Source organism: Periplaneta americana, chromosome 8, assembly GCF_040183065.1.
Source record: "Periplaneta americana isolate PAMFEO1 chromosome 8, P.americana_PAMFEO1_priV1, whole genome shotgun sequence".
Lineage (NCBI taxonomy): Eukaryota > Metazoa > Arthropoda > Insecta > Blattodea > Blattidae > Periplaneta > Periplaneta americana.
The window spans coordinates 88,570,013-88,592,500 of NC_091124.1; the positions used below are offsets into that span (position 1 = coordinate 88,570,013).

At 34.8% G+C, this 22,488-nt stretch overlaps 1 protein-coding gene across 1 annotated transcript in view; it reads left to right on the top strand.

Annotated features, from left to right (window-relative positions):
* The window catches only part of Atg14 (autophagy related protein 14), a 39,071-nt gene that overhangs the window by 8,279 nt on the left and 8,304 nt on the right, over positions 1–22,488 (top strand). Inside the window, exons 3-8 of the mRNA XM_069833237.1 lie at positions 1,730–1,811; positions 6,355–6,604; positions 10,184–10,356; positions 13,857–14,013; positions 15,359–15,535; positions 17,465–17,594. Of these exons, the coding sequence (XP_069689338.1) occupies positions 1,730–1,811; positions 6,355–6,604; positions 10,184–10,356; positions 13,857–14,013; positions 15,359–15,535; positions 17,465–17,594 (969 nt within the window). The remainder of the gene's footprint in view (positions 1–1,729; positions 1,812–6,354; positions 6,605–10,183; positions 10,357–13,856; positions 14,014–15,358; positions 15,536–17,464; positions 17,595–22,488) is intronic.

The following is a 22,488-nucleotide window of genomic DNA, read 5'->3' on the forward strand; positions in this document are numbered from 1 at the left end:
TTTTCTTCCTGATTCATCTGCTTCTCTCTTTTAATTTAGAATACGGTAAACAGTGCGTTCAGATACTCCACAAGCAACAGTAGTTCACTTTGCTACTTCGACTACCGGTATGCTTATTGTAGGATTTCCGATTTTCAAGGCACCATACTCCTCTACGAAAAACTTAATGTACATTGCACACTATTTCCCTGGTGTCAGACTGCAGTGGCTTTCCTCTTGTTCCTACATCAAGAATCACAAACACTAGGACAAGTAGGCCTAATATAAAGCACGACACTTTTAACATTTTAATTATAAAATTATTATAAGCACTTTCTCAAACTATGTCGTTAACACACAGTTATAATAACAGCCACCACTGACAACCTCTTCAAATGTACTGGTTTGGTGAGGGAGGGAGAGGAAAGAAAGAGGAAATGCTGTTATACAAGAGTCTGTATGCTAGAATTAGTTCAACTCATCCTCCCTAACCCTTCCCAAGACATCAGGTAGCTCTGCCAGCATAGACCTTCCCAAGTATAGTTATTACATTCAGAATTATTTCTACATTTCATTGCAACAGTCTTTTGTTGTTACGAGGATAATTACTGCTTGGTTGTAAAAACATAATAAGGCTGTGTTACGAGAAGGTGAATCAATGAAGCTAGATATTAAGTAAATAAAAAATAAAACAGGACTAAGTGTGTATATATATATATATATATATATATATATATATATATATATATATACACACATATACACATACATACATACATACATACATACATACATACATACATACATACATACATACATATACACATACAAGAATGATTCGGAAAGTTAGTTCCGGTAATTTTTTTTTTCTCAGAAAGCACTTTATTGAGAGAACTTTTATACATGCAAGTAATAACATAATTTCCATTTACATTCAGGTATTTGTTGTACTGCTTAACAAGCTTCGAAATTCTCTCTGCATAAAAATCAGCTGCCTGTGATTGTAGCCTCCCATTGACACTCTTCTTCAGCTCCTCATTCGTTTGAAACCGCTGGGATCCAAGCCATTTCTTCATGTTTGGAAACAGGTGGTAGTCGCTCAGAGTCAAGTCAGGACCATAGGATGAAAGATGAAACACCTTCCATTTGGAACTATTGCAGGAGGGTTTGAGTGAGTGCAGAAGTATGCGGCCAAGCATTGTCGTGGAACAAAACAACCCCAGAACTCAACATGCCACGTCATTTGTTCTGAATTGCTTTCCTTATTTTGATTAGTGTCTGACAATACATTCCAGAGTTTATTGTTGTGCCTCGTTCCATGAAATCCACCAGCAACAAACCTTTCTTGTCCCAAAAGACAGTTGCCATGAGCTTCTTGACTGAAAATGTTTGGAAACTTTTTGTGGTTTCGTAGGGGAGTTGGTGTGATCCCATGCCAATAGTAGTATATGTCTTCCGGCTTCTAAGGGTTAACTTTCCAGATTATAAAAAAAAAGTGCAATGCAGATTTAATCTTTTTATTTGGGTGCATAGTAAATGACTTCATTTCGGTAAATCTTATAATTGATAGTTGAAAAGAATAAACTACAAACAGAAATGTTATTAGTAATGTGATAAAAAAACTGAATTGTTATGTAATGTATAAAACATATGAGAAAGTATTTGTCATATTCATGACAACATTTTTTTTTTTTCATAGCATAGAAATAGTTCATTTCAAGCATTTTAATCCTGATCATTTTATTTTCAGAGGACAGAAATAGATGCTTGCCATGAACGAATAGAATTGCTACGTATGCTTATACAGGAAAAAAAGAAAAACCTTGAAGAAGGTGAGTTCTCAAATACTTTGAATGATTAACAGTAGGCCTAATCATAAAGAAAGTTGTTTGCAGGTAATATATTTCTTTTCATTTCTTATCTTTGTAACAATTACACCATTTCATGTAGAGTGACTATACATCTCATTTTAGCAGAAATGTTCGGTTTTGTAATGTTGTTCAAGTCATCTTGTTGGTTTGATATGAAAATTCCATGCTCTAAACATTATACGATCACGTGGCTTGAGAATGTTCACTCTATTGATAGACTTGAATAATTATGAAATGAGACTTTTATTAAAAGAAAGAGAAACTCAAAGAATTGTTATTTCATCTGGTCACATGTTGGGCAACAATGGCGTAAAACAAAATGGCGACTCCACAGAAACGGATATGGGTTCATAAATCTTGAAGATTCTGTACTAGAGTCGCAAATACACGGTCTTTTACTGGTACATAGTCCCAGGGGAAGAAGTCCAGTGGAGTGATGTCTGGCGAACGTGGTGGCCACCAAATTGGTTCACGTTCAATCCAGCGATCTGGGAAGGTTTCTGTGAGGGAATCTGAACATCCAGGCTCCAGTGTGGGAGGGTTCTGTCTTGGTGAAAGATTACTTGAAGTTGCAGTTCAGCTCTTGATGGTACAAGAACTGTTCCAACATGTCTTGGTATACTGGGCCACTTAGTGTCTCCTCATGGAAGAAAAAAGGACTGATAACCCTGTTCTTTATCAGGCTGCACCAAATGTTTACTTTCGGGCTATTCTGGGCATGTTCACAGTAGACATGTGGATTTTGTGTACCCCAGATCCTTACATTGTGCTGATTGACAGATCCTGATACATGAAATGTTGCGTCGTCTGAAAACAAGACGTTTCCAAGAAATTTAGGGTCCCTGTCAATACGATCCAGCATGTCAATCTCCTCTTCTGAGACACGTCAACTGATACATGGAACATTGCCTCGTCTGAAAACAAAACGTTTCCAAGAAATTTAGGGTCCCTATCAATATGATCCAGCATGTCAATCTCCTCTTCTGAGACATGTCAATGAGAACCTTCGGATTGTTTGTTCACACTTCCAGTCACCAGAAACTTCTCACAATATGCTTTAATGGTTTTCTCATGAGGTGCATTTCCTCCATGTTCTCTCCGGTAATTTCTTTGCACTGTAATTATTATTGATTTCATCTCTGCATACCAGAAAACAGTTTGTGCGCATTGCTTCGGAGTCGTCAATTTGTTTTATGCATTGTTGCCCAACATGTGACAGATGAATTAGTTGAAACAAATTAAATAATTCTTTGAGTTTCTCTTTCTTTTAATATCAGTCTCATTTCATAATTATTAAAGTCTATCAATAGAGTGAACATTCCCCACATTTTGTGGGAAAGTCCATTCTGGTCTTGAGCTTAACTTCAAAAATTTTTTTGAAAGTAGAACAAGTGTAAGACTTGATGATTTCTTTTCATCAGTACTGTTAGGAAACCAACATTACTTAGAGTTGTGGAATATTGTGAAGCTTGACATGGAAATGCAACAATGGAAAGTGGGTTTTCTATCAATAAAAAATGATTAATAAAAAACATAACTGAACACAGTCTCATTGCTCAAAGAACTGTTAAAAATGCAATAAGGTTCTATGAAAACATCGAAAAGATCCCTATCACCCATACAATGCTAACGCATGTAAGGGCTGCTCATAGAAAATATGAAGAGTATCTCAAGGAATAAAAACAAAATCAGAAAGAAAAAAAAATTTTAAAAAAGGAAACTTTCCTTAGAGATAAAAAGATTTTAACAAAGAAAGATACTAAAACTTCAGACAGCTAAAGAAGAAGATGCCATAAAAGAAAGATTGAGATGCTGGAGAAGAAGAAATTGAAGTAGTTGTACTGATTTGTTTGTATTTTCAGTTCGCATACTTTTTCGTAGCTAGGACACAATGAAAACAATTGTCTTTGTATTGTTCTTAATTTGTAATGTCCATATGTAATGTTCTGTCAAATATAACACAAATAATAAAATAACAAGGAGAGCATTGGACGGCTATGGGGATGATGGAGGCCAATTAAAAAATCAATGGAACAAAATTGTATAGTATCAATTACTTATTTCCTTTAAATTTAATAAATTATCACTTTCTGATTTCAATAAATTTAATGATATTTGGAAAAATTTTATAGAACCATATTCCAAAATCTCTGTTGTCAGGGAAAATTTCTCAATATAGTCATGGAATGTCAGGGAAATCAATATATGAAAAATAGTAACTGTAAAGCTGGAAGAGCTCATTCATAAATGTTTTGTTATTGTTTTCCCTCCATCGTTGTCAGTGTAGCCAAGAGCACTCTTGAGTTTGAAGCACAGTTCACTCTTTGCATTGGAGTGTGAGCAAGCTAGCACAAATTGTGTGTGTGCCCTTTGAAAAGTAACGAAATCAAGAAGATTTTACTACAAAAAACTCACGAATCTAGTGACATTGACAATGAAGATGACATTCTTGACGATTTGATTCTTGCTGATGTCATAAGAAATGTTGTGGAAGGAGAGAAAGAGACTGATAATGACGATGTTGCATTACCTGACGATAAAAAATGTGAACATATTTTTAGAAGTGAAAAAGTATGGACAATTATATTGTCCAGTGTGATGTTTTTTCTGACAACTATGATCCTGAAATGGAACTAAATATACAAGACATTGTGGGCTTGTTTTTGTTGTTTTTCACTAGAGATTTGATCGAGATCATTGTTGCTCCCATATAGTCACAGTTGTTTGATTCTCTGTACACATTTGCCACACTGTGACTCCCATCTTCATCTGACACCACTAGTTACCCATTGTCACAATCGTGGTGTACATCTTCTCACAATCAACATCTATTTCATCCGGAAAAATGCAATCATATGGTCAACTGCGTCTTTTTCAGGTTGAGAAATCTTCTCCATTTCCTTCTGTTTATATGACAAACTGGACAGCTGCTGAAGCAAATATTGCACATAGGCGTAGGATCACTAATACTGCAGCTTTACAAACTTACTTGCACACCTTTCTATGTACTGTCTACTATCCACTCATATGAGCCATCAATGTTAACAGCTGTCTCTCTAGTGCCTCTCTTCTCTGTCTACCGGTCTACTTGGCACCACCAGTTACTACCCCCTGTATGACCTGTATTGGCCATTAGTAGCTGATATTCTACATATGAGTCCTTCATCATACAAGGATTAATGTAACAAGACACACTTCTCGAGAACACGACTCTGAAGTGAGAATGTTTTCTTATTATTGGTATTTGTTGTTACAGTTGCTTGTAGCAGTTTAAACATTATACAGAGTGGAAGGGGACCTATTACATTAATTCACAGAGGTAATAGATCAAGTCAATGCTAACAACTTTTTTCAAATTAGTTTTTTGATATGTCCAATAGTTTTGAGAATACGAAATGCAATGTGTTGCAATGCTGCAAACAGTAGCGTTGCTCTTGGAGATCATTGCTCCACAGTGGAGGTGAGCAGAATGCCACTCCACAAGGCTTGCAAGAGGTGAATGTAAACAAAATCGTCTCGTCAGATACATTTCGATCAAAACGTAAAGTATTCAACGAATTAATTACGCAAATTGTTTGGCTTTTAATATTCTTTATTACGCTATAACCTCTTTAACTCTAAATTTAATACCATGAAACCTATTAGCATTCATATTATATATTGATTTCATCGCTTTTTAAGTAATTACAAAATAGTAAAGAATGTACGTTCTTATAAAACAAAACTATTTCCTTGAAAGATTCCTTTACATATAATAATAATTTTTTTTAATTTGAAAGATAATAATAGACCACTTTTGGTTGGCACTCCCAATGAAGCAAAAGCTTGTGGCCGGGAATGGAATTTACATTAAATAATGAAAAAGTAATGTTACATGCTTCAGCTTACACTAAAATAATTATGTAATTGTTTAATTTAATTAATCAAGTAAAAGTGATCAAAAGTAAAGTGGAAAATACCAAAATAATAATACAAGAAATAATAAATACATTTTATGTAAACTCAAAATAACATCGTTACAAATACACATTCTAACTCAATCTCCATTTAAGTTATTATCTTTGAAGAAATTAAAAATTAATTTGGAAAAGAAATTAAGTTTATAATAATGTTCAGTAATGTTTTAAGTGTTATGTATGTACAGTAATTAGATTGAAAGGTATCCAAGGAGACGTTTTTGTTTACATTCTCCGCAAGTCTTATGGTGTGGAGTTCCACTCACCTCCACTGCAGCCCAACGTCCAGGAGCACTGCTACTGTTTGCTGCATTGAAACACGTTGCATTTCGTATTCTCAAAACTATTGAATATATCAAAAAACGTATTTGACAAGAATTGTTCGCATTGACTTGATCTATTACCTCTGTGAATTAATGTAATAGGTTCCTTCCACCCTGTATATTTTAACTTGGAGACTATTTTTATAGTGAGATTCAAGTTGCCATTTCAGAGTAATCTGTAGGATTTATTTCAGTATCTAAAGTTTGTGATAACAATTGTTATAGGTAAACCAAAAATATCGAGTATGGTAAAGCAAAGCCAGGAACGAAGTGCAAGACTGCCACGGTATGAAGAACGAGTGTGTAAGTTGGAGCGATACGTGAATCAAATGGAAATGAATGTTACAACTCAAGCAGAAGGGGTGCAGAGAGTACAGCAGCAATTGAAGGATGTGATCCGAGCCAGTATACAACAACTTGTCCAGTATATCTTCCCCATCATACCAGTGCAACCTGTTCCTACGTTAGAGCAAACGTATGTAAATGTTTCCTTTCTTTAAATTAAGTAATACTTATCAAAAGCAGAACTGTTATAAAATCAGCTAAGCCTGATGAGAAGGTTCAAGTGTACTTGTTTTAATTGCTGAGGAACATTAGAAAACACGTTTCTGAAGAGGAAAAAAAGGACTAATACTCTTTGGTTTAGTTATAAACATTTTATTGCTTGACAGATAAGAGCAGGAGATGAGAGACTGTAGGCTACGATAACAAAGAATGGTGTAGGACTCAAAGATTGAAGCTCATTTGAAAGAAAGAATAATAAAATGGACTTGAAGTAAAATTCATTGTAGATGAACAAAGATATAAAATAAGGGGAAAATAGTTACAATCATTGATGAATGCAGAGAGTACCCAGGGTGAAATTAATATGCCTCTGTTCTGAAGATAATTATAGTATAACGAACATCTGTAAAAATTATGTATATTTTTATATTTTCTCTAGAGAATGAGCATTAATTTGTTGTATTTATAGCAAAAATATTTTTTTCTACGATAGTGCGTAAAGCTGTATACAAATTTCATTCAGTACAAATGCATTACTTGATCTTTCATGACGTAAATATTACACATAACACAAATTTAACATTAATATTTACATTTCAGCCTATATTATTCTGACAAAGAAACCTTAAAAAACTTGTCATGTTGAGAATTTTATTCAATTTTCGTATGAAGGAAGATAATGGAGAGAAAGAGTGGATACAAAAAAATTGGCTTATTATGTGAACTGTGTGAAAATATTGAATATCGCTTGAGTAGCCCATTGACTCTACTGGTACGGTTGGCTTTCCGAGAGCCTGAAGCGCTCCCTTCCTTCCTGTATGGATGCTGTAGCGGCTAGCTTATCGTATTAGGCAACCTGCAAGCAAACGCATGCACAGAAGTATTTGTTTCAGTCAGTATAAGATTCCAACAACTAACATTTTAATCATTTAATTGGAAATACTCTATTTTGTTATTTATACCAGAATCAGTGGTGATATTCGGTGATATTTTTCTGTTGCTACTAATGTTATCTTTCTTCTTGTGGTTTTACCGAATACAATTTAATTTATAACCTATTAATCTCAAATACTGTTGCTTCAGGATGTATCTTTTTAACATTCACGTTCTTACAGATAACTGTAGAATTGTTGTTTGGACTTCCAAATGAGCTTTCTGAATGTGTTCCAGAAACGTTCGAATGTTTGAATGATGTGTGCTAATGATTTTCTGAAAACGAGAGTGCTACCTTTCTACATAATTGAAGGGTATACGGGAAGAACGAACAATGTCACATTCCCATTAAGGGTGAGATAGTGATCTATTTCAGTATATTACTGCAACATTTATTGATGTTTCTACTTGAAATGAAGGAAATGATGAATGTATCTGTGGTTTTAATTCTCATTTACTACTTTTGGTAAAAATAACACTAACGTTTGTAGTAATACAGTGAATTAGATAACGACATCAACCTTAACAGCATTGTGACATTGTTCGTTTTTTCCCGTGTACCCTTCAATTATTAACACTCTGCCCTCTCTTCATCACTTAATCATATACATTCCAAAGTGTGGGCGGAAATCTTTGGGATGGCCTTCTTCTGATTCTTGCTAGATGACCCCTTAACATAATATTGTCTCGATGTATGCAAGATCTTAGACGAAGAAGTGAAAGGGTCTAAAAGTGATGAATGTGATTGCAAATGGCATCATTTAGGAAAGATTCTCGAATTCCAAGACTTTCTTCATGATGTCAGATGCTCCAACAAAAAGAAATAGACATCCCTTTACCATACTATTTTGGAACATAACTTGAGCAGCATTTATTGTCCTAATTTCGAAGTCCATTAAGATGAATTGTGGATTTGAATCCGAGTTCATACCTGTGCTGTAGTTTTTAAGTGTTGCACTATACTTCTATACTGTATGTGATATAATTTTTTTCTAACTCAGAGTTCATATATAAGTAGGAAAATTTGCTCAAACACAATTCCATTGGCTATGTTTGTTTAGTTGGAAAAAATTGAGGAAATATTTTATTATTTATAAGCATTAGACAGTTAATAGAATGGACAAACTAGTGGACCAACTTTGCTGCATGTAATAGTGTTGGACGAAAAAATGTGGACAAAATGCCAGTTGACGTAACTTTTCTTGGACGTAATTTGAAGTGGACATTGTACCTGTGGACGAAATGTGGACACAAAAAGTGAACAAAATGTTAGTGGATGAAATATCCTGGAATGATATTTTCAATTATGTTACCAAAAAAGACAAAAAAACCAACAAACAAAAATCATGAAACTGCAAAAAAAAAAAAAAAAAGTTCAAATTCAGTGGCAGCTGGCAGTTATTGTAATTTTAAAATCATTAATCGAAATATTACAAACAGCTGGTACCTCCCTTCATTCCCCCCCCCCCCTCCTTACCGAGAATGATATCCATGTCCATGTCGGAGAATATCAGTTACACATGTGTTGTGTGACATGGCACATGGCACAGTTCACAGTATGCCAGATTTCACAAAAATGAAGTTCTTGGCCGTGCCCTGAACAACGAACCAAAATCTGATTACCGGTAATTTATTCAATTTAAATGAAAAAAGATTACGCATTCTTTGAAATTGTTCGTATTTCATTGAAAATATATTTATCACAGTAATATCTATTGTGATGAAATGTAAAGAAAACTGAAAAATGGAACTTAAGCATTTATCGCAATTACAGTATTTTTATAAGTACCTCTGCATATTTGTATGAACCAATAATCACTATGCAGGCTATATGGAACTTAAGTACATTTGTGATTAAATTAACATTATTTATAACATTTAATTGCGTCCTTAAATTTATTCTTTGCAGACTGCTTTCTTAAGAGTAATTCTATGGCTAACCATCTCAATAATCACAGTTAAGATAAATGACGATGCAAGACTTCAGGCTTTTTCAGTCTGTTTATTTATAGTCACTTGAAATTCTATTTTTCAGTCTATTTGTTTATAGTTGCTTCAACTCCTAGGCCATATCGCTTAAATGCGACAGGCTCATGTCAGTAGATTTACTGGCATGTAAAAGAATTGCTGCGGGACAAAATTCCTGCACACTGGCAACACTGATATAACCTTGGCAGTTGCGAGCATCATTAAATAAACTATAACTTTTTTTTTGTTTAAATTTTAACTTAATACTCATATATCAGCTCTGCGTTTTAAATGTATTTCTAAAATAGTGTAATTGGCTGGATTTATTAAGAAATGTAGTAATAAAATGTTAACAAGACTGAACACAAATTGTAATGTAAATTGTTGAGCACACTTCTAAATACAGTTATTTCTTGTATGAAAACAGCATCTACACTTATTGCATTTTTAATTGTATAAGCACTCTTGTCGAAAAGTATTGCAATAAGAAGGTTACATTTTGGAATTAACTTCTCTTTCATTATTCACAAAATTAACAAAGTGACAATTTTCATAATACAATGCATGCTAGCGTGAGTTATCATTTACAGTCTCAAATAACTTGTGTAAATAAGATTTGCATAATCCAGTACTAGTGGACTGTTGACAGTGACGAAGACTGTGATGTGCCAAGGGACACTGTTACTGCTCTGGCAGATGCAACTCGAACAGCCTATATACGTGGTCGGTGGGTATTCACTGATAGTTCTGGCCAGCTGCAGCACTGCATCGTGGCACCCTCTCTGCCTGATTCTGGAGACTACTCTGCCTATAGTGTTTGGGGTAAATACAGTCTTTAGTTTTTAATGCGTTCGAAAATAAACAATAATGTGTTTGTGATTCATTGTGGTTCACTGTTGTTTAACTGAAACATGCAATTAAGAAATATTTGTCTATTTCTTCTGTTATAATGTATTACATTACATTATTTTACATTATACGAGTTTATGATACCCTGTCATACATAAGAATCTTATCATGTCATGTGCATGGTGGGATTCACGAAATTATAGACACATATTAATCTTTTTCTTGAATTTATTTGGAATTAGAAAGTCCACGTGAACATAGATTTGATTTCAGTAATTGTAAGTGATAATTTTATTATGAGAAGTTGAACTTTCAGGAAAGATGTAGTAATTGAGAACGTCACCCTAACAAGGGCGTATAACTGAAAATGATAAAAAAAGGTAAAAGGTAAAGGTATCCCCGTAACATGCCATGGAGGCACTTGGGGGGCATGGAGGTAGAGCCCCATGCTTTCCATGACCTCGGCACTGGAATGAGGTGGTGTGGTCGGCACCACGCTCTGACCGCCTTTTACCCTCGGGAAAGACCCGGTACTCAATTTTATAGGAGGCTGAGTGAACCTCGGGGCCGTTCTGAAAGTCTGGCAACGAGAAAAAATCCTGTCACCAGCTGGGATCGAACCCCGGACCTTCCAGTCCGTAGCCAGCTGCTCTACCAACTGAGCTACCCGGCTGCCCAACTGAAAATGATATTCCGAGATAATTGAGTTTAAAAGTTACTTGACATTTCTGTATATAAATACCAATTACTGTGTATGAAATATATAGGGTGTTTCCGAGGTGGTGTTACAAACTTTCAGAGATGATGGCGAAGGGCACATGTATCAATTTGAGATAAGGAACCGTGGTCCGGAAATGACTGAGTCGAAAGTTATAAGCAAAAAATAGTTGTGTGGAAATGGAATTGTAATTTGGCACCACGTGCCCTTCTTCCCTTAACTTTTGGAACAGTCGTGGAAAAATGGTATGGGCTGGATGTCTCCTAAGTGGGTATACTTGGCCTGATACAATCTGTGAGCTTGTCTGCTGTTCCCATTGGCTCATCCGTATTCGAAAATCAGATCTGCTTATTCCGCTGTCGTGTACTCTTCCATTTCACTTGGACTGATCGACTGGACACTGCAACTTGTTGTCTACAGACATGCATATCAGGACTGACCATGTCCGTTACACATTACGCTATCTGCATTGTTGTAGTTTCCTGTCCCCATCCCTCAGACAGCGCACTGAATGGAATTCTGTAAGCAGACAATGTAAACAACGTCAGATGAATACAGTATCTGTAAGATGTACAGATAAATACACATAAATAAGGTGTACAGAGGAATAAAATTATTTAATTTTCACACAATTATTTTTGCTTGTAACTTTTGACTTGGTCATTTCTGGACCAGAGTTCCTTATCTCAAATTGATACATGTGCACTTCACCACCTCGGAAACACCCTGTATATATATTCCTTACATATTATGAACTGTAACCATGGGAAAAATATGACTGAGTTTAAAAGTTAATTGACTTCCTATATGTAAATACCAATTACTGTATATGAAATAATATATGAGGGGTTCACAACCAGAGTGGACCAAATCCTTCTGGAATAATTTTGAGAAATTGAGTCTTAAAGTTCCTGGCTCTTGCTTAGCAACCTTCACCTTCCATAGGAAATGCTGCCCTCTGTGGAGTAACAAATGAGTTATGGACTTGGTTTGTTATGGCAATGGATAAATCTAAGTTTTCTTCATCCGAGATTGTATTAATTCACAAACTGACCACTGGTGGACTTGGTCCACTCTGGTTGTGAGCCCCTCATATATATATATATATATATATATATATATATATATATATATATATATATATATATATTCCTTGCATATTATGAACTGTAACCGTGAGGAGAATATGACTGCTATAGCTTCATAAACATGGCAGCTGTTGTATGTTAAAAATAGAACACTCTTATTGGAAGACCCGATATAAAGTGACTTCATGCAAATAAAAAAAGAAAGAAAGACAAAAATAAACCTTGTGTGTACCTAGCTGTATGTGAATTTCACATCTTGATGACCTTCAAAGATGCATGTTTAATAAATAAACTGGCATCTCCACTTCATATTGCACATGACACGGCACATTTTATAGACATAAACAAGCTACAAGTCTGTTTTCACAGTGGTGTACATCACAAAGTATAAAATAATTGTGTAACCACTCGGAATCAGACTCATGTTCATATAGATTTTACAAAATTCAAAATGACTTAAGAGATAAATTTTGTAAGTTTTGGTATAATGTCGTGAATCGTTATATGAAGCATGCTGCTGAAAATCAGGGTCTTCGTTACATTTTATTTGATGTTGAGTTTATAGTGGAACAGAGACCTCTGGTTCTACTTCTATCAATTGCCATATTTGGTTTAAAAATGATCTCACCAGGTACCAGCATAACAATGGATTCTGCTAGCTGAAAGACAGAAACATTAATTGGAATAAAGGTCTATGTTACAGTCACACAGTGTAAAGCACGTGGCCATTAGCCCTGTATCTTCAGAACTGTACTGTGTAGTGTAGAGAATATGGAGTCTTTAGTCGCAAATATCGATTTCCTTGGGAGTAGCAGTGGTGTAAATACAAACACAAGCAGAGGCATCATTTCAGTTTTTGCTTGGGAGGCAAGATTTTTTAAGTAAGACTTTATAGAGTGTATTGCGTGATATACTCCCTCCCCATTTCCCCTGAAATAAACTTTTTTTCGTATTGTAAAATGGGGTAAACTTGACCAAAAAAAATAAACCTTGATATTAGATCCACTCAACATATTTTTAAAGTTCATTACTTTTTCTGCATTTCTTAAATTTTTTTTTTTATTATTTTAAGTCACTAACAGGGCTGATATAGTATAATTTCTTTTGTTTTATGGTCAGGTTTACCTCACTTTATAGTGCAGTTCCAGTTTCCACACATGGCCTAGTTTTTTAAGATTTAATTCTACTTATACAATATGTAATTTACATGCACCTGCTGTTAATTTGATGCAGGTGCGAACAAATGAACGCACACAATTTTATTGATAAAGAAATTTTATTTTCAATTAAGTATATACTGCATTCCATAATGTCTGACAGGCAAAGTAAACATTTCCAGCGGAGGAAGGGCGAAAGATAATTGCTACTCAACCAATGTCAGAGGTCACATTCCACGCTTATCTTGAAGTTGGGCTGTGTGAAGCATTCCACCTCTGCCCAACTTCAAGATAAGTCTGGAATGTGAGCTCTGTCATTGGTTGAGTAGCAATAATTATCTTTCTTCCTTCCTCCGCCGGAAATGTTTACTTTGCCGTCAGACATTATGGAATGCAGTATAGTAATTGTACTTGTAACAACTACTAATGTAGCAAAGATTAATATTGTCAGGTGTTATTGTACACAGGTTTAACTGTGATGTTAAGAATGGAAATAATCGTATATTTCAGTGGCAGCTAACAAGGATGGGGTACCTGGTGGTAGCAGTGATAATGTGGACAACAACCCAGCATATAACATCAGCGCTGCCTTGACTTACACTACTCAACTTGTAAACGTGCTGGCTTTCTACTTGGACGTTCGACTGCCTAACAAACTCTGTTACAGGTATTGCCATAGCTGTTATATTATTTTTTAACTCTTGCATAAACATCTTTTATGTTGAATAAAATATACAATTTTTGTGATATTTCTTCATTTCATTTTGTATTATCTTTGGTACTCCTCTCTTTACTTCAATTTGTAATTTATTATATTCTTCTTGGAGTACTTTGTTTTTATTTCTAGTTTTGCGGCTATTTAATTGTACTTTCAATAATTTGATTTTTCTTCTATTTTTACATTATTTTGCTGTTTCCTGCAACATCCATTTTTTGTCTTATTTCTTGTATCATACAATTTTCTCAAGATCCTGTGTAAATATGAAGACAAAGTGGCAAGAATGTTTCATGTTACATCTGTACACAAAGCATTCTTCCCTCTGACGATCAACTTTCAAAGCCGCTTTTTGTATGACTTGAATCATTTTTGCGGTTTGTGCTTTAGACACATGCTAGCGTTCGTGTTAAGATAATAGATAACAACATCAACTCCTTTCTCACCAAAAGTGAACGTGGAGCATTTTTTCCGCTTTGTCTTTATATGTTTTATATTTGTCCATGCATCATTTACAAACTTGAGACTTAATTTATTACTTTTATGAAACAGACCCCAGGGGGTAAAAATTAAAATAATATAACAGGAATAAAATGAAACACATTCTGGGGAATCCCTCCTCCAGCTGAATACAAAAAGGAGATGGGGGGGGGGGAAAGGAGGGGGAGAATAAAGACTGAATTTGACACCTTCGAGGAATAACAAGTACAGCTTATTAAATGAGTGAGTTTCATATAATTGATAAATGGAGACCGAACCTTCAAGAAAATGCTCATGACAGTTTCCATTGCAATTGTCTATACAGGTGGATGGAAAAGTTAGAGAAAATCTGTTTTAGACCTTGAATTTTAGCAGGAAAATATCACTTGATAACAGATGTATGTATTCTTTTCTTATGCCATATTCTTGACTTTATATTCGTATGCAATAACATTGTGTTTGTTAATAGAGCAAATGATGGTAAGCTATTATGGAGCAGGTTAGGTAATGAATATATTTATGGTAGTAGAAAACCAAAGCATCTCACTTTATTGACATAGGCATCACAGCTGTGCTGACAGGCCATAAATAGGCATCACAGCTGTGCTGACAGGCCATAAACAAATATCCATTATGCATTCTAGCTTGTAAGATACAGTATCCATACTATATTTTACTAATTCTTATTTCTGAATATTATTCTTCATTAAAAAAAAAACACATTATTCTTCATGTAAAAATGTATTTTATTTACTATTTACATTTAAACAGTATGGATATTCTTTCATAGAAACTGAATAATTTATATTTTTTTCAGTGATTTCTGTGGACATGAAATGACTGACTCACAGTTCGCTCATCGAGTAGCCAAGCTCAATTCCAATGTCCTGCATCTTTGCTTCACACAGAATGTCAATCCCGAATTGTTGCATCCAGCACACACATTGAACAATATTCTACTGTTGCTCAACACTGAAGTCAGTGATCTTGGAAGGTATTTTATTCACTAGTATTATCTGCTATTACCAAAATTCTAAGGCGAGCTATAATTTACATTACACCAACAAAATAAAATTGCATGTAAATGTGATGTAAAAATCTCTACTTAAAAACCTGAAACAATGGCAGTATCGGTATGTGGAAAAATATAAGCAAAAGTAATGAAATACATTTTTATGTTTAATGTTTTGGAGATATATTTTCAAGGTATAGAAGTGATTTAGGTATTGGTATCAAATTACAAAAGTATCTCGGATGTGATTTGGTTATTATAAGACATTTTGGCAAACCAATTACTGTTATTAAAATATCAAAGCCAATGGTTCAATAAGGACTTTAAGTAAGAGAAATTCTTAGAAACTTGAAGCAGAACAAATGTGCTGATTTTGTTATAATTACGCCAGGAAGACATTTGCTGCTTGAACCATTCATTCCCTTGCATCCCAGTATAATTGAGGTGTCCACTGAAATAAAACTTAACTACAAAATCTTGAATTCGAGATACAGAACATCAAATATTTTAGATCTGGATCAACAGCATTGAGGGAAATGACATTTAAATGTTTTTAGAGGGTGCTGTATGTGTTGAAAGGAAATATTTTGTCAGGGTTAAAGGCTCAATATATGTTGGAAATGGAAAATGACAATGTACGTTAAGTTGTTATTCCAGGGAACACATCACCTTTTGCTTTTCTTGCATGGAGTCCATCATTACTTAATAAAAATTTCCCTAATATCTTCTGACTTAGAACAGAAGTCCAAATCATCTCTCGTCATTCTGCTATTATTACACAGAATACAGTCAAGACTCTCTGCTATACCAATTTGACATATGTGCTTCTAGATATAGTCATGTCCGGTAATCAGCTTGAAGCATGCCACTGATAGTCCATGTGCTGCCTGTTGTCCTTCAGTATGCTTCTCTTTGGTCTTCTTTGCATGATCCTGCTTGAGACGATCACAAAGTATTCCTTTCACTATTCTATTGATCTCAATTAAACTTACAGCAGAGTCCGTATAGGCCAGCTTCTGTCTGATATTTTTCCAATTCACTGCGGGCTAAAGCAAGGAGATGCACTATCACCTTTACTTTTTAACTTCGCTCTAGAATATGCCATCAGGAAAATTCAGGATAACAGAAAGGATTGGAATTGAACAGGTTACATCAGCATCTTGTGGATGACGTGAATATGTTAGGAGAAAATCCACAAACAATTAGGGAAAACATGGAAATTTTACTTGAAGCAAATAAAGCAATAGGTTTGGAAGTAAACCCTGAAAAGATAAAGTATATGATTATGTCTCATGACCAGAATATTGTACGAAATGGAAATATAAAAATTGGAGATTTATCCTTCAAAGAGGTGGAAAAATTCAAATATCTTGGAGCAACAGTAACAAATATAAACGACACTCGGGAGGAAATTAAATGCAGAATAAATATGGAAAATGCTTGTTGTTATTCGATTGAGAAGCTTTTGTCATCTAGTCTGCTGTCAAAAAATCTGAATGTAAACACTCAATCACTTCTGAACTCGACCCAAGCTTCGGTAAGACTGAGGAACGAACAAAAGTAAGCCAAGGTCATGGAGCTTCAAGTCGGATCACCACTCTGCCTTGGCACACCGACCAGCTAACTCGTATGTGAAAGGCATTGTATAAATAGTCTTGCTATTTTGTTTCTGCCTTCTCTTCTGAATTCTATGATAATTTATAACTACTAGTCTATTCCTTTATAAATCCTTTTTCATATTTTAAGGACTATTGTATTCTTCTCATTTATGATATAGTGGTATGTATTAATAAATTTTAAATAAATTAATACATGAAATTCAAAGAATTATATTGCACATAAATTCTATTATTGACTTATATATGAAGTATTTTTATTTCTATACATGACAATTCTGCATGCCTGTTCCAGACAAGGACCATTGGAAGTTGATCCTGTGCTCGCAAAATCTTTAGAAGATCAGTTGTCACGTGATCTGGAGATAGGTGAAGACTCAGGCTCAGATGATGAAAGTGATACGTTACCATGGGAGTGGGAAGCTGTAAGTAATGGCATTTACCGAAAATACGTTACCATGGGAGTGGGAAGCTATAAGTAGTGGCATTTACCGAAATTGCGAGTATGACTTATTACAGCTCCAGTATTTCTGAAATATTTCGTCGTGTTGGAACAAGGAAATACTGATAGTAAGCATATTTGCTTGTCAAAACGAGAAAATGCTAATGGCTAATGACTGCGAAATCAGAATTTCATGTAAATTCCTCTTCATGCTTTCAGAATGTATTTTTTCTTAAGTTTTTCTGTTCTAATTTAAGCTAGTGTTTTCATCCCTTAAAAAATGTCAGAGGTAGCACGAGTCTAAACTCAAGGTAGATCAGAATTGAAACAGATAAAAATGTAGAACAAATTCCATCCCCTGCACATGCATATGCATGCACTCTCTTGAGTTCAGAACATTTGTAGATTATTAATGACAAGTTAACAGTAAATACAGCAGTAGTCACCAATAATATCATAAGACGTTATATGGAGTGAATGTGGAATATTATTACTTGTAGAATAAATTTATTTAATGACTTCTTTTGTAGCAAATCTTACCATTTGTCATGGTTCACATGTGTAGTCAAGACTTCCTTTTCAGTCGACACCAACACCGAAACAAGTATTGATAAATGATACTGAGTCATACTGTTCCTAACTAACTTCCTAACTTTATATGTTTAGATAGGAAGAACTACTTCCAGTAGAAATATTACTAGCAGGGATCATTACTATCAGGCAAGAGAGTCATGGCTTCGGGAAAGATCTGATTTGTTCCATTTTCAATAAATATGTATTTTTAATAAGGTTTTCTATATTCATTCTGTGAAATGTTTACTTATGCTGTGAAGAGAAAATCGTTTCCAGCTCTATAATTGATTTGTAGTCAGCTGCTTGTCTATGCGAATGACGTGAATATGTTAGAAGAAAATCCACAAACTATTGGGAAAAACATGGGAATTTTACTTGAAGCAAGTAAAGAGATAGGTTTGGAAATAAATCCCGAAAATACAAAGTATATAATTATGTCTTGTGACTGGAACATTGTACAAAATGGAAATACGAAAATTGGAATTTGAATTGGCATTTGACCTGTTTTCATTTGACCGCCACTCATATTTATAATACAATGTGTTGGTAAGTCATCATCATCATCATCGTCATCATCATCCTGTCAAGTGCTAGTCTCAAAAGAACTATTACTGCCTGAAAAAGCAATTTTCTTGCCATCTTTTCATAGGTCGACCAAGTGACCATTTCCCATTTGAACGATACTTCATTATTGCCTTAACTGATATCTGGAGATATAGTCCAGTGTTGATGACATGTTAAGTTCTTGAAGGATATCTTCATTTTTCTTTAGTGTAGCCAGCTGTTCGGCGCATGAATCTCATCTCGCAAGCTGTTAGTTTGCTTTCATCTTTTGTCCTTATAGTCCACGCTTCGCTCCCATAACATAAGATTGGTCGAGCTATTATTTGATAAAGACAAGTACGAGTTGATTTTTGTACTAATGAAGGCTTTAAAACTCTATTAATGATGCCCCTTGATTTGTTGAATTTTACAATTTTCTCTGATAAATCCAAATTTTCAACAAAACAAAGTTTATATCCTAAATAATTAAATTCATTAACTCTTTCCAAAATTGTGTTATTTAAACAAATTTTGCTTGGTATTGGGTATTTACCACAAAAGGCCATAACTTTTGTTTTGTTAATGGATATTTCCATTGAATATTTTTGAGCTATTAAATTTAAATTATGTACTGACCATTGCAAATCATCTTCAGATGTTGTTAGTAAAACAAGATCATCTGCAAATGTTATTACACCTAATTTTAAATTTCTGTTAATAGTGATATATCCATGGAAAATTCAAATATCTTGGAGCAACAGTAACAAATATAAATGACACTCGGGAAGAAATTAAACGCAGAATAAATATGGGAAATGCCTGTTATTATTCGGTTGAGAAGCTTTTATCATCTAGTCTTCTGTCAAAAAATCTGAAAGTTAGAATTTATAAAACAGTTATATTACCGGCTGTTCTGTATGGTTGTGAAACTTGGACTCTCACTTTGAGAGAGGAACAGAGATTAGGGGTGTTTGAGAATAAGGTTCTTAGGAAAATATTTGGGGCTAAGAGGGATGAAGTTACAGGAGAATGGAGAAAGTTACACAACGGAGAGCTTCACTCAGTGTATTCTTCACCTGACATAATTAGGAACATTAAATCCAGACGTTTGAGATGGGCAGGACATGTAGCACGTATGGGCGAATCCAGAAATGAATATAGAGTGTTAGTTGGGAGGCCGGAGGGAAAAATACCTTTGGCGAGACCGAGACGTAGATGGGAGGATAATATTAAAATGGATTTGAGGGAGGTGGGATATGATGGTAGAGACTGGATTAATCTTGCTCAGGATAGGGACCAATGGCGGGCTTATGTGAGGACGGCAATGAACCTCCGGGTTCCTTAAAAGCCAGTAAGTAAGTAAGTGATATATCCGTGTTTTGTTTCTCTAAAATCTTTCACAATGGCATTCATATAAACATAAAAAGCAAAGGAGAGAGGCCACAACCTTGTCTGACTACTGAGTTTATTTCCATCCAATGAGTTATTTTTTCTTTTACTTTTACTGCAATAAGGTTTGATTTATAAAGGTTATAAATATTATATACGGTCTGCTTTGGGATCTGGTCCTTTGTCAAATGCTTTTATAAAATCAATAAATGCCAAATGCGTCTCAGTGCTTCTCAATCAAAATTTGCATTGTAAAATATCCATCGCAGCGTGATCTGCCCTTCCGGAAGCCATTTTGTTCTTCATTAAATATATCTTCATAATATTTACATAATTTATTCTTAATAATGCTAGAATAAATTTTATAACCAGAATTTAACAAACTGATCCCTCCGTAATTGTCACAGTTGGTCCTATCTCCTTTCTTAAATATTGGAATAACTAATGATTTTGACCAATCTTGAGGTGGATTTTATCCTTGCCATATGATATTTAACAGATTTAAAAATCTTATGAGAAATGACCAACTGGAATGTTTGAATAGGTCAGCAGGTATCCATCTTCACCAGGTGCTTTGTTAGTCTTTATATTTTTCAAAACTATTTGAAGTTCTTCTAAAGAAATGGAGTCTCTCTGCAAATCATCTAACTCTTGTATCTGAATAGAGTAACAGTTGTTTATCCATAAATTTTGATAGTCATAATCAATTAGCGCTACAACCCAGGGTGGATTTTGGGCTCCTTAACAACAGCCTTCCATCTTACTCTGTCCTTCACCATGTTAGTCCATCCTCTCACTCCCATAATTTCAAGATCTTTGGATACCCCATCCATCCACCTTAACTTTGGTCTACCCTTTCTCCTCCTGTTATATAGTCTACCCTTTAACATTTTAATAGGAGTGCGTGTTTCAGGCATCCTGTTTACATGTCCCAGCCATCTCAGTTTTTGAGCTTTCATAAATTTTACAACATCTTGATCTCCTATCAGGTTAAGAAGTTCATTTCCTCCATCTTTGATGATCATTGACTGGGCCAAAGATTCTACGCAGAATCTTCCGTTCAAAACTTCTTAAGGAGTTCTCGTCTTTCTTTGTAAATGTTCATGTCTCTGAACCAAAGGTAACTACAGGACGAACTAATGTTTTATAAACTTTAATCTTTGTCATCCTCGATAACAACTGATTTAAATTTTGATAGTAATTAATGCATTTATCATGGGAGATTATATTTAATCTGGCATTATCTTTGTTCATCATGGACGAAACTTAAACTTAAAAAAAACGACGCAAGTATCATTTTAATGACAAGCAGCTTATGCGGAATTCATGGAGTGGTTTTCCAAACACAACGAAAAAACTGAGTTTTGTAGGATAAATTGCGTATGTTTTACTGTTAACTATGACTCAATGAAAGTGGTAAAGCATCATGCTAAATTCAAACTTCCATGTAAAAAAATACATGCTTCATCAAGAAACTTTACATTATTAAAATATTTTGTGATCGGGAAACAGCCAAGAAGAAAAAATATCTTCAGCAGAAGTGATAAGTACCATGAAGTAAATCATTGTCACAGTTGTGGCACCTCAAACATGTTGTTGTTGTTTTATAATGCCAGGCGTTTGACAATAAAGTCATTTGACCTCTTGCACTCCAATACTTTTCAAAGATATTATTATGGCCAGCCACTGAAGCACAGATTTTGAGGTGTTCCAAATCCATCTCTTGATCTGAGTTGCACAATGGGCAGATAGGAGACTGATATATTCCAATTCTATGCAAGTGTTTGGCCAAACAATCATGGTCTGTTGCCAATCTAAATGCAGCTACAGACGATTTATTTCACCAGTACAGGCTGGTTTTCCCAACAGAAAGGTTATCCCCACAGAAAACGATCCAGCGAGACTAGCATTAACAAATAGCAACCAGGAATAACTTGACATTCCGTTTATTTGATGCATCACATGCTACTGAAATGGAAATGGTGCCGACATTCTTTAGAACTTCTTGAAATGAGTGAGGGGACAGAATATTTTCAACGAGTGCTTCAGTTTTAACACCTCCACAGTGAATTTTGGGTGATAATTCGCGGGTGCTCGTGTAAAGGGGGTTGAGTTGATTTGGCTAAACTGGAATAAGTACAGATTTGAACTATCCACAATTACTTTTCTCTTGTGTTAAAGGGGTTAAGTCATTCTTCTATCTATGATGCAGTTACAGTGCTCCATATTTTGTGACAAAGGGGTTTTGTTCAGTACCAAAGTAGAGAAGTTTACATACCTTGCAATTTGACTTAACCCCCTTTACACGAGCACCCGCGAATTTAGAATCTTGAAATAAATACTAAGAAAGAAGTGAATAGTGAATTGTCGAA